This window comes from Pan troglodytes, chromosome 5 (assembly GCF_028858775.2).
Source record: "Pan troglodytes isolate AG18354 chromosome 5, NHGRI_mPanTro3-v2.0_pri, whole genome shotgun sequence".
NCBI lineage: Eukaryota > Metazoa > Chordata > Mammalia > Primates > Hominidae > Pan > Pan troglodytes.
In genome coordinates this window covers 11,362,896-11,377,132 of record NC_072403.2, presented here as the reverse complement: position 1 = coordinate 11,377,132, position 14,237 = coordinate 11,362,896, and the positions used below count along the sequence as shown (strand labels likewise).

Below are 14,237 nucleotides of genomic sequence, written 5' to 3'. Positions count from 1 at the left end.
AAAAGCATAATCCATAAAAGAAAAAAATTGGTTAACTGGGTTTCATCAAAGTTAAAGAACTTCTGCCTTTTGAGGAACAACACTAATGAAAAGACTGAGTGAAAATATTGCAAATCCCACATCCCACAAAAGAATCATATCCAAAATTCACAGTTTCAAAAATCAATAAAAAGATAATAGGGCCAGGCGCAGTAGCTCACACCTGTAATCCCAGCACTTTGGGAGGCCAATGTGGGCAGACTGCTTGAGCCCAGGAGTTCAAGACCAGCCTGGACAATATAGTGAGACCCCATCTCTACAAAATATAAACAAAATTAACTGGCATTGTGATGAGCACCTGTAATCCCCGTTACTTGGGAGGCTGAAGTGGGCACATCGCTTGACCTGGGAGGTCAAGGATGCAGTGAGCTGAGATCATGCCACTTCACTCCAGCCTGGGCAAAAGAGCAAGACCAAAAAAAAGAAAGAAAACAAATGGGCAAAATATTTGAATACTTTGCCAAATAGTTATATGAATGCAAATAAGTACATAATATTCAGCATCATTATCAACTAAGAAAACACAAATTAGGCAGGGAGCGGTGGCTCACGCCTGTAATCCCAACACTTTGGGAGGCCGAGGTGGGTGAATCACCTGAGGTCAGGAGTTCCAGGCCAGCCTAGCTAACATAGCGAAATTCTGTCTCTACTAAAAATACAAAAATTACCTAGGCGTGGTGGCGTGCACCTGTAATCCCAGCTACTTGGGAGGCTGAGGTGGGAGAGAACTGCTTGAACCCAGGAGGTGGAGGTTGCAGTGAGCTGAGATCACACCACTGCACTCCAGCCTTGGCGACAGAGCAAGACTCTGTCTCAAAAAAAAAAAAAAGAAAAGAAAATACAAATTAAAATCATAATCAGATACCACTACACTCCTATCAGAATGGCTAAAATTACAATGACTATAACAAGTGCTAGCAAAAATGAGGAGCAACTTCCACTCCTAGGCACTGCTAGTGGAAATGTAACATGGTACAAGCAGTTGAACAGTTTGACAGTTTCTTTAAAAGTTAGTCATGGCCGGGTGCAGTGGCTCACGCCTGTAATCCCAGCATTTTGGGAGGCCAAGGCAGGTGCATCATGAGGTCAGGAGTTCAAGACCAGCCTGGCCAAGTTGGTGAAACCCCGTCTCTACTAAAAATACAAAAAAAAAATTACCCAGGCATGGTGGCGGGCGCCTGTAATCTCAGCTACTTGCGGGGCTGAGGCAGAGAATTGCTTGAACCCAGGAGACGGAGGTTGCAGTGAGCCGAGATCACGATGCTGCACTCAAGCCTGGGTGACAGAGTGAGACTCTGTCTCAAAAAAAAAAAAAAAAAAAAAAAAAAAAACAGTCATATACCTACCATGCAGCCATTCCATTTGTAGCTATTTACTCAAGAAAAATAAAAGCGATGTCCATATAAAGACTTGTCCACAAATATTTATAGAAGCTTCATTTGCAATAGCCAAAACCTGGAAACAACCCAAATAGCCAACAATAGGTGGATGAATACACATATTGTGGAATATCAATACAATGTAATACCCTACTTAGTAACAAAAAGGAATGAAGTATTGATAACACGCTACAAAATGCATGAATCTCAAAATAATTATGCTGAGTGAAAGAAGCCAGAGAATACATACAATAGGATTTCCTTGAACATAAGTCTAGAAAATGCTAACCAACCTATAGTAACAGAAAGCAGATCACTAGTTACCTAGGCCTGGTGGGTAGGGAGAGTGGGCAGAAGAGGTGGTAGAGGGACAGTGAAGGAGCACAAGGAAACGTTTTGGGGTGATGAGTGTATCTTGATTGTGGTGATGCTTTAGTGTGTGTATAATTATGTCAAAAGTTATCAAATTGTACACTTTAGTTTATTGGAAGCCCATTATAATTCAATAAACAAAAGAGTAAGCAGAAAGATTCAGCATAATAAGTGTTTTCCCCAATCTGTTGAATTTTATAATTTGGAAATCAATCGTGACCTCAACAGAAACCATTAGAATGAACTAACCACCGCTGCCTCTGTCGGGCAGCAATTGGAAGGTATATTTCATAAACTGTAGCTGAAAAGGACAGTAAGTTTCCAGAGAAAGATGGATCATCAAATAATGGTAGTTGTTTGTTTTATTGTGAGATGACATCGTTTAGGGTATATTTAAAGCTGATGAAACAAAATTCTAGAGAAACTGATGGGCTGGTAATCAGCAGTCCAACTAAGCACAAAATCCACAGCCAGTCACCTAGATTTTCTCAGTAAAATACAGCTTATCCTCTGACAAAGAATAGAAAAATGGAGACTGAAAAAATGGTGTGGAATATCAGAAAAAAAGGGATTTGTACAGTGAGCTGACCAAAATAAGAAAGAAGAGAGCCACCAACCTTGACCTGGCTAAGGTGGCAAATCTGAGCTGCTACAGGAGGGGGAAGCATAAAGAGATTTGGGCACCGATTCAAGGCTAGGTTTTCATCGAGTGTCTAGTGCAAGTCAAAGGAGTGAAGGAGTTAAAGTGGTTGATAACAGAGTTCCAATAACTAACTTTATGCTGATGATCAATTCCTTAGTAGAGCTAGAAGACAGGCCAGAAGAGAAGTGGCTGAAATCAATCAGGAAATTGAGCTTTCTATGAACCTAAAGAGTAGAAGGAGAATCTTCCCTCTCTCCCTAAATCTTAATGGTTTCTAGGTCACCTGTATACCAACCACCTGAGAGTTATTAGTACCAGTAAAAATAGTTTGCAATGGGTGTAGTTCCAGGCACACTGATGGTTTTCATTACAGCAGCCCTAAAATTTTCAGTGCCTTTTTCTCTGTACCTTAAGATCCAATAATTTTATTTTAATTAACATAAAACCCCAAACAATTTCCATTTATTATTTCCCTAGATTAGTGAACCTCTCTGTTATCCTCTGCCCAACTGCCATAGAATCAGGAAGGTTTCTGGGCTCCTTAAAAGTATTATAGTTCAGCTCAACTATTGCTATCTCAACCTTTCTCTAAAGAGGTTCCCTTGTACCAATTCCTTAGCCCCAACAGATCAACCCTAGTATATATTTTCCCACTTCACTAGACATCTAAGGAAAAGTGTGTCTTAGGCCTCTCTCCACCTGATTCCTAGGGTGATGTCTTATTTCCACTGAGTCCCTCCACTGGCTTAAAGCGAGGCACTTCACTTTTCACAGTTAATGATCCCAAGTCTCAGAGGTTGAAGGTGTTGGCCCGTTTTTATCGGAAAGAGCAACCTGCTCTAGACTACATCTAAGCTACGGCGAGGCGAGTACAGACAAGTCAAAATTGCTTGAATGCAACAACTGCCTTGGCTACTTCACTGTCTAGGAGTACTCTGAGAAGGATAACACTCCCCAAGCCAGGCAACAGCAGCCAGCCCAAAAGAGCTGATTTAAAAATTAATAAAGTGATACACACTTACAATTTTTGACGTGATTCCATTTAGGAAGAATGTAGCACTAACAATTAATTATAAATCTAATTCTTATTCTTGATCCCTTTCACTTCATTTATACTAATAGAGCCTCATGGATAAAAAAATATGAAAAGGTATGGAAGACGTGATTCCTTATTACACATGATCAAGTGATTTCACTCCTGACCAGGACATCACTCACAACACAGGGCCCTAGAATGTTTCTGCTGGATGGGACCATGTATAGGTCCCTATGCAGGTTGGGCTGGCAAGCACGTTATCTGAAGGGAATCAACACGTGTGGATGAAGACAGTGGCAGCAAACTGGGCAGAGGGAGAAGTCAATGAACTACAGTCAGGCCAGTGAAGCCTTTACCTTGCCAGAGGTCTGGAGCAGACAGCCCATCAGAATGGCCCATGGAGGGCCTTTGTATTCTTGCCACATTCAGTCTTCGGATGTGGGCTGCCCCAGGAAGGGCATGTCTTTGGGCAAGGAGGCTCCCTGCAGCTGAGGCAATTCCCCAAGAAGCTGACAGCTGCAGGCGATCTGCAATCCCATCAGCCTGGACCCTCGGAGGGGATGCTGGGAGGTGCATTTCAATGACCACCACAGGTCTTTTAACAAGCAAAGACAAGACATGACTCCCCCAAGGGTCCCAATCCATCTCTCCTTCACACTAATTAATCTAAACTGTGCTACAAGGCCAATCCTTTAGAAAGGGAAATGCCAATGTTTAGCAAAGAAACTGTGCCAAAGAAAGGCTGGAAACTCAAGGACAGAAAGAGAAATTTAAAAGTTAGAAATCCTAAATCCCCACCTTGGTTACTCTGAAAGAAATGATCTACTAAGCACAGTACAAAATATACAGAAAACACTCGAGAAATATTAAAAATGACAACAAAATCCACAAGCATAAAAATAGTCTAAAGAGTTATTTTATTTCTTTCTAATTCTAAAATGATAACCTTTCTTATAATAGCCTTAGGATGCTGGTACAATTGAAATGTTAGCAGAAAATAATAAACCACATTTGGACAGGAAAAAAACCTGAAACTAAAGCAGCTGTAATAACATACTGCCACAAGGAAATAGTGTGTTCTAATTTTTAATTTTGCTTTTCAAGAACAAAGGAATCCAATAATAATAATAAAAGGTGAAAAGCCTGGACCATAAAAACAAATATAAAAAGAGTTGCTCAATATTTCTGAGGCCTGTAGAGGCAGTTCCCATTCATCACTAATTATAGAAAGAGTGAACCTTAAGTTTTTAAATGGTCTTTGCTACCCAGAATGTAATTGGATATGATGTAGTAAATGGAGGCTTTACCACAAGCTAGCTACCAGGAGGCACTGAATGGGAAGAGAAGGTAAAGGAAAGAATCAGAGGCAGAATCAGAGGCAGCACCTAGAGAGAAGACGATTTTTTGTTTTGTTTTGTTTTGTTTTAAAGAGACAGGATCTCAGTCTGTTGGCCAGGCTGGAGTGCAGGGGCATGATCATATCTCACTGCAGCCTTGGACTCCTGGGCTTAAGCAATCCTCCTGCCTCAGCCTCCTAAGTGGCTGGGACTACAGGCGTGAGCCATTGGGCCTGGCCCTGATGTTTTTTTGTTGTTGTTGTTGTTGTTTTTGTTTGGCCAGGGGGACATCATGGCTTTTATAGGCCTCACAGTCTCTGAAATATTACTAATAAGATTTCTTTGTATCCTATCCAGAAGCTAACTTCTGGTATGGCCTTAGAAGTCAGCCTGTGGGCTCGAACTGCCTCAAATACTTACCAGCCCTGTGATTTTTACATGGCACTTTTTCTCTGTGTCTAGGTTCCTGCATCTGAAAAACGGAGATTGTAACACCCATATCATAGAGATGGTTTAAAAATTTTTAAAGTGATACACACTTAAAATTTTTGATGTGATTCCATTTAAGAAGAATGTAGCACTAACAATTAATTATAAACCTAATTTTTACTCTCAATACATCATCTGAAAAACAGAGATTGTAACACCCATATCATAGATGCACGTCAAAAGAAAAAACTCCTTGTCAACGTGCTTAGCACAGGGTTTCACACTGTTAACTATTATCTCTATCGTCACCATTATTACCATTATTATTGCTATTATTAATCTAAATTTAATCCAGGTTGATGGCACCTAGATAGGTTTACCAAGACATCTTTCAGAAGCTAGCAAAATTACTTAATTAATAAACCAACCAACAGCAAGAACCCAAAACCCATAACTAATTAGTGCTTCTGAAATGCCTGAAATAGAACAACGCGGCCAGGTGCGGTGGCTCACGCCTGTAATCCCAGCACTTTGGGTGTCCAAAGTGGGTGAATCACCTGAGGTCAGGAGTTCGAGACCAGTGTGGACAACATGGTGAAACCCCGTCTCTACTAAAAATACAAAATACAAAAAAGTAGCCAGGTGTGGTGGCGCACGCCTGTAATCCCAGCTACATGGGAGGCTGAGGCATGAGAATCGCTGGAACCCAGGAGGCAGAGTTTGCAGTGAACTGAGATCACGCCACTGCACTTTAGCTTGGATGACAGAGTGAGACTCCATCTCAAAAAAAAAAACAAAACACAAAAACACAAAAACGAACAAAGCACTTTTCTTCAGAGTTCAGAAGAAACAGCTGAGAATCCTGAAAGCGTTGTTAACATTCAGTGTGAGCATGAAGGAAGCACACAGCACTGTCTGTGTTCTGTGATACAGACCCTCTCACTCTTCTAGTTCATCAGATGGGCCCGGGTTCCAGTCACCTTCCCACTTCACTTCACATCTCCCCTGAGAGGCAATACAGCGGACGTCACAAACACGGCAAACACGGTCGGGGACAAGCTCACACACCTCTACAACAACAGCTCGTGGCAACACAACCGGCAGAAACACACCAGGGCATGGCAAGGGTGTGTGAATGAGGCGCCTTTCAGCAGTTTCAGGATGCCTGGCCACTGTGTGGATGGGGTTAAAAATGACCATGGCTCAAAGGAAAGAAGAAAAAGAAAAGGCTTTCTTCCCAGATAGATTCTGATGCGTGTGAACCAACATGTATTCTCCACGCAGGTGGATTTTTAAACTTTAATTCCATTCCATAATTCTGCCAGCTCAGTCTTACAGACAAAAAGTGAATTTGAACATTTATAAAAGAGCAACATCGATCTGTAATAAAAGCTGACTACCAAAAGTCTAGGCTGACAATATTTTTAAAACAATAAAGCAACATATGCCTAAATGAAAGAAGCTACAACTTCACTGCTATTCTAAAATTTAAGTTTCTTTTTTTTTTTGAGTCAGAGTCTCGCTCTGTCGCCCATGCTGGAGTACGGTGGTGCAATCTCGGCTCACTGCAACCTCCGCCTCTCAGGTTCAAGCGATTCTCCTGCCTCAGCCTCCCGAGTAGCCGGGACTACAGGCATGTGCCACCACACCCAGCTAATTTTTTTGTATTTTTAGTAGAGATGGGGGTTCCACCATGTTAGACAGGAGGTCTTGATCTCCTGACCTCGTGATCTACCCAACTCGGCCTCCCAAAGTGCTGGTATTACAGGTGTGAGCCACCACGCCTGGCCCAAATTTAAGATTCTTAATTCTTGGCCAGGATCATGCCCACCATGTCAGGACAGGCATCACAGTCAGAAAAGTCATATATTGCATAAATTGTTTTTTGTAAGGAAACCTGCCATCTGCATTTGAAAGCTACGCAAATACAAATATAAAAAATAATACAAAGGAAAGTCTAGGACCATATTTTCAGAGAGATATATATCCTGAAACACCTTGGACAGCTTACATAATCTATTCAGAGGCCAGCACATGGCTTACTTTTTAAAATATCTCCTGGTGCAGATATGAAAGCCACCATCAGCACCAATAAGGCTGCGGTGCCACAGTCTGGTACACAGCTCCTTCTTGTTCCCTCAGACATGATAAAGGCGAATCAGCCATGACCGTTGCTCTTTGATCGTATTACTCTTTCGTCATGTGCTCCCTGCTTTTATTGTCTTGTCTTAACTTTCCTTTCCTTCCTTCCTTCTTCCGTTTGTTCATATTTACACATTTATCTGATATTTTTTACTTACAAGGCATCTTTCACGTTATCTTGTTTTATTCTTGAGTGAAGCAAGTATCATCACAACTTTTAAAAGTTAGAAAACTGAGACCTGAAATGCTACGTGACCTGTTCAGGACTTCAGAGTAAGGGGATGAACAGGAGCTTCATTTTAAGTTTTCTGATTCTACACTACCGTTTCTCCATGGTCATAAGAGTCTACTGTCAATCATTTTTCTTCCCCTTGCCTCTTCTTTCCTTCTTTCCGTGGACTGTGCTGCATCATGCTTGCTCTCCACAAGTACTTGTGTCACCTGCTTTGTCATTTTCACCCCATTCTTCTGCCCCCCCACCTTGCTTATCCCTTCCCAAGGCTAATTCCCACTTACCAGGTGTCAGCGTGCATGTGCCTCAGCAGGAGCCTTCCAGGAGCACAGGCTGGGCTCAGGAGGAGGCGCCTTGCCTGTGTGCTCAGAGAACATCCTATGTTTCCCAAGGAGAGAGCTCAAGATCCAAGGCTCCATGGCTCTTTGAAGACAGGGAGTATGGCTAGCTTATTCAATATTGTGATGCCTGCAACAGGGTGCAAATCCAGCTTCTAAACCTCACCAACAGCAAATCATTTGATTATAGAAATGTGTAGGATGACATAAATAAGGAGGATGCTAAAAAAAATTCTCTCCATAGTTTGGCAATGGAAAAATTCAGATGAGCCTGAATCTTTCTGTTAAGACACAATGCTACCTCCTTAAAATACTAGAATCCCTTCTACCTCACCCTGCCTCTAAAATGGCCTGAACAGCTCAATCCATCTCCCTGCATTTGTGTTAAACAGATGATATAAATGTTTAAAATATCACAATTCCTTTCTTTTATCATGAAAGCAAAGAGATGCTGGCTATCATAGGTTTTTCACATCAGCAATTTCTATTTGATACCTATTTCACTATTATATTACGCCATTTTAATGAAATATATCAAACCTAGAGACAGGAAGAGAAAATAGCAACCACCCATATACTCATTATTCAGTTTTATCAAACCATAACATTTTGTCATATTTAACTTTAGTTTAAAAAAAAAAATTATAAATACATTTGAAACATGGTTTCCACCCCTCCCTAATACCATTTCCCACTTCCTAGAAAAACATTATCCTGAAGTTGATGTGCACTTTTTGAAAATGTATTTATATTAAAAATACAGAAGATTAGCTAGTGGTTTCTTATATATTACATGAACTATGCGTTTGGCAATATGGCAGTCAAGATATTCTAAAAAACCTTGCTAAAACAGAGCAGGAGAGGCTTAATAAATGACAACAAGATTCTCTTTAAATACATATTTGAGTTCAGGCATAAGTAGGGGAAATCTGGAGTATGAAAAAATAGAGGTGAATCAAGAACAGTGAGTACTGAAGTCCCAGCTGGAAGAACAGTGACCATGAATCCTGCATAAGGCCAGAACTTTGTGCTATACTCTATTTCTCTACACCTTTGTCAACAATTTAAAATGTTAGATTTAAAAAATTATTTCCCATTTGAAAAAGCTCTTTGTGGTTTTCTTTTGTTTTTCCCTGATTACTAATAAAGACAAGCATCTTTTCATATATTTATTGGTCATTATATATATATATATATATATATATATATATATATATATATATATATATCATTTGCCACCTTCATGTTCACCCATTTTTCTCTTAAGTTACAATTTCTGTTTGTTTATATGGAGAAGTCCTTTATAAATGCCAAATGTGTATTTGACATACCACTGGACTCCTGTTAGAATGGCTACAATTAAAATGACTAACCCTATCAAGTGTTGCTGAAGATGTACAGCAACTGGCATTTTCAGACTACTGTTGGGAATCGAGATGGTGCAACCCTTCAGATAATAGCTTAGCAGCTTTTTTTTTTTTAGTTAAACATACACCTACTACTTGATCTAGTCATTCCACTCTTAGGTATTTACTCAAGAGGAGTGAAAACTTAGGACCCAGAAAGAATCATCCATGAATGTTCATAGACACTTTACTGGTAATAGCAAAAAACTGGAAACTACCCAGATATCTATCAATGAGTGGATGGATAAACAAATCATGGAACTGAATACTTTATAAATGCCAAATGTGTATTTGACATACCACTAGACTCCTGTTAGAATGGCTACAATTAGAATTACTAACCCTATCAAGTGTTGCTGAAGATGTACAGCAACAGGAATTTTAATAGACTACTGGTAGGAATCGAGATGGTACAACCACTTCAGAAAATAGCTTAGCAGTTTTTTTTTAAGTTAAACATATACCTACGTTTATGAGGAGTGAAAACGTACGACCCAGAAAGACTGATCCATGAATGTTCATAGACGCTTTACTGATAATAGCAAAAAACTGGAAACTACCCAGATACCTATCAACGAATGTATGGATAAACAAATCGTGGAATGGAATACTGATTAACAAAAGGAATCAACTACTCATATACACTATGATATGGATGAATTTCAAAATAATTATTTTAAGTAAAACAAGCCAGACAAAAAAGAGCACATATTCTAAGATTCCATTTATATAAACCTAAAAAATGCAAACTGATTAATGGCACCAGAAAGCAGATCACATGTTGCCCGGGGTGAGATGTGGTAAGGGCAGAAGGGAAGGATTGCCAGTGAGCAGGAGGAAACTCCTGGGGACAATGAAGATGTTCATGTATTGATTCTGCTGGTAGCTTCATGGCATGAACTTGCAAGACATCAAAACTTGTAAGACTGTGCGAGTATGTTCGTGTGCAGTTCATTGTATGTCAACTGATCAAAATGTACACTTTACATATGTATAGCTTACTTTATGTTAATTACACCTCAACGACACTGACTTTTACAAAAGCTCACAAGAATAAGAGAGCAAAGGAGAATCCTAACCACAGTAGGTCATCTGTCTTCTCAGATAAGAAATGTAAGTATTTCTTAAAGATAGTCACAATTAGGAAAATCCACTAACCTTCTCTTTATATCGTGATTTAAAAAAACAAAATATATCTCAATTAAGTTAAAAATAGCTGGAGGGGGAAGGTGGCATTACTGAAAACAAATATTTTTTGAAAAATAAAGGCAAGTGACTAAGTGAGGTCTAGATTGCAACAATATTGTTCCTCCTGCACGAAATATACTGTTAATGTTTTTGCTGTTGATATAATATACTGTTAATATACTCCTGTTGATAGCGGTAATCAGTATGGCAATATGTAAAGTTTTCCACTGGTTCATTCACATGGTTAAGAACCTTGCTCCACTGGGCCGGGCGTGGTGGATCACGCCTGTAATCCCAGCACTTTGGGAGGCCGAGGCGGGTGAATCATGAGGTCAGGAGATCGAGACCATCTTGGCAAACACGGTGAAACCCTGTCTCTACTAAAAATACAAAAAATTAACCAGGCGTGGTGGTGGGCGCCTGTCATCCCAGCTACTCAGGAGGCTGAGGCAGGAGAATGGCGTGAACCCAGGAGGCAGAGCTTGCAGTGAGCTGAGATCACCCCACTGCACTGCACCCCAGCCTGGGAGACAGAGCGAGACTCCGTCTCAAAAAAAAAAAAAAAAAAAAGAACCTTGCTCCACTGATCACGTCCTCATGTAATGATAACATAATAATATACTCCAAATCAGCCTGTATATTTTCACTCCATTGATGACACTGACCTAATCCATTATCATTCTTAGCAAACGTTATAATCATTTTTCTTTCTCTAGCTAAAAGTTTCTGAGTGCCAATCTGCAGCCACAAGTGAAACATTTCGTACCCGAACTCATTAAGATTTTCAGTCAAATTGCAGTCAAAACTTTGTTTCATGCACGAAATTATTTAAAATATTATATCAAATTACCTTCAGGCTATGTGCGTAAAGTGTATATGAAATACAAATGAACTTCGTGTTTAGACTTGGCTCCCATCCCCAAGACATCTCATTATGTATATGCAAGAATTTCAGGCCTGGCGCGGTGGCTCATGCCTGTAATCCCAACACTTTGGGAGGCCGAGGTGGGCAGATCACGAGGCCAGGGGTTTGAGAACAGCTTGGCCAACATAGTAAAACCCTGTCTCTACTAAAAATATAAAAATTAGCCAAGTGTGGTGACGGGCGCCTATAATCCCAGCTACTCAGAGGCTGAGGCAGGAGAATTCCTTGAGCCTGGGAGGTGGAGGTTGCAGTGAGCCGAGATCACACCACTACACTCCAGCCTGGGTGACAGAGCAAGACTCTGTCTCGGGGAAAAAAAAAAAGAATTTCAAAATATGAAAAAAAAAAAAAAAAAAAAAACCCAAATCCAAAACACTTCTGTCCCAAGTATTTCAGATAAGAGATTGTCAACCTGTGTTTGAGCACTTACCATCTCCAAAAAGATGTGTCATGAGCCTGGTAAGCGTTTGCTTAAGATCAAACTCTACAAGCTTCACGGCCTCCATGGTGTGTGTCTCTTGTTTATGCGCAGAGCGAGAACTTTGTTCAAAGAGCTGCAGGCTTTCTCCATCCTTTATACCAGCAAATAACTGTAAACCAACAGGAAAGTATAAATAAAGAAAATATCCTGGCCCATCTATATCAGATAACTTTAAAATTCTGCTAAGAATCTTTTGACTCTATAAAGTTATAACATGGGAATAAGACTCATTATGTCCTGTCAATAAACGTAATGAAATTAACATTCACTTAGTACAACTCTGAAGAAAACAGTATGCTACATGGTATGGGGGGTTTTTAGAGAATTAAGACACTCTTCTGATCTTTGCTAATCTGTTTTTGATTTGCATGAACTTATAGTCAGTTCCCAACAAGAGACATTATCCTCAATTCTAGTGGAAATACTAGTGAATCGCTTTCATACTCTAAAATTACATCCCTGACCATCCCACAGTGTCGAGGAATTAAATCCTGTAAGGTCCATGAAGGTAGGAAGCAAGCTGGAATTTGCTAGTCCTGTATCTCCAAGGCTCAAGGCAGAGCCTCAAACATGTTTCTGCCGCTTACTATCTGTGTAAACTTAGGCAAGTGATACAGTAGCTAAGCCTCAGGGAATCATCTATAAAGTGGGAATAATCATAGTAAATTAGTAGATTTTATTACAAACAATATAATATATGAAAAATACAGAGTATCTGGCACATTCCAATGGCTAAATAAGTTTTCCTCATTATTGTCTTCATGATTATTAACCACAGCTATCATTAGTCATAAGCTGCTTTACCACTGAAATAAAGTTACTTTCTGGTCAGTGACACAGCAGGTCTTTACTTGGTAGAAGATTGGCTCAGAAGGGATAACTGAGCAAATGAATGTATCATTCTTCCCACCCAAAGTCCCATAATCAAACATAAAAAATGTTTTAATAAAAGAATGAATCAGCTGCCATTTCTAGTAATGTTGGTCTGGATAATTAGAACCAAACTTCCTGATAAATGCTACTGAAAAAATACAGAAATTCTTAACAGCATTGAAGAAGTAAAACCGAGATAGAGAGGAGTGACTGAACTCTACAGGAAGCATGAAGCCAGGGGTAAAAAATTAAAAAATAAAAATAAAAAATAAAGTAAGCACAAAGCCAGAGAGAAGCATTGAGAATACCTGCCTATCTAACCTATCAACTGAAAATCTGAACATGGGTTGTAACAGCTTACCATGGAAGTGAGACAAAAGGGAAAGCTTTGCTGTGGAACCAAGCTGGGGTGTTTGAGTCCCTAAAAGACTCATCCCCCTGATGAGGATGAGCACAAAAGTAAACCAGTCCTTGTGTAGACTTGCAGTCAGGTATCACATTTTCCGGACAATAGAGAGAGCTTCAGGCTACGAAGATGATCTAAGGCAATCCCAGACATACTTCCTCTAACTGGCCAGCAAAATGAGACAAAACCGTTTTCAGAGAAATATTCTAATATCCTAGGCCTCAAATTATTCTTATGAGGACTAAAGACAATGACGGCTGTCAATGCTTCCTCTAAAAATAATTTAGAGCAACAAGAACAAATAAAACTATTGAACACAATGCCTTTGGCAGGCAGGCAGGCAGAAAGGAATGCCAGTCAAAACCTAGGGACAGAACTGTTATACTCCTACCCCCCTGATAAGGCTTTGAAGTAAGCAAGAGCAAGCTGCAAAAAATAAGAGAAAGAGAGAATGAGTGAGGTGCTAAGGTTGACCTTAGAAACCCAGAAAGTGTAAGTTACACTAAGTGTGAAAATCCTTTAAAAAGTGTCCTAGTAGGCCTGAGCAGGGACCACAGAAAAGTGGTGTAAAAGCATGCCCAATTTGAAGTGAGAGGATCCCAAAACCATAGTTACAATAAAAGAGAAAGGAGTTAATACAAAGCGAAAGACAACCTTTTCAATTGAGTAGGAAGAGAAAAAAGATGCAAATGAGAAAATTCAAGGTTGTGAAAGATAAAGCACAACTAAAAAATTAGAGGATTTACAAAACCATTCTCTAACCCACACCAAAAATAAATAAATAAACCACTAAAGTGTGCATTGCTACACTAACAGAAGAGGGCACCAGAGACTAAGGAAGTCTTTTACACAACCAAAAAGGAACAACAAATAAATTCAATAAAAATATAGAAAATTATTACTCAAAAATCAGAAAGTCAATTCAAAAGAGCTCAACTAATGAAAATCCAACTTTTCTCCCACCCACCCCCCAAAACTAAGGAGCACTAAAAGGAAACACAAACTAATACT

The 14,237-nt window shown here is 39.7% G+C and overlaps 1 protein-coding gene across 16 annotated transcripts in view; it reads right to left on the bottom strand.

The window, feature by feature from the left end:
- The window catches only part of FARS2 (phenylalanyl-tRNA synthetase 2, mitochondrial), a 593,088-nt gene that overhangs the window by 435,251 nt on the left and 143,600 nt on the right, over window positions 1-14,237 (bottom strand). For all 16 annotated transcript variants that reach the window (XR_010157461.1, XR_008548343.2, XM_009450423.5 and 13 more), the window contains 1 exon segment: window positions 11,897-12,056. Coding sequence is in view for 14 of the 16 variants with exons in the window: in XM_009450423.5 (XP_009448698.1) it covers window positions 11,897-12,056 (160 nt within the window). In the remaining 2 variants the exon portion in view is untranslated.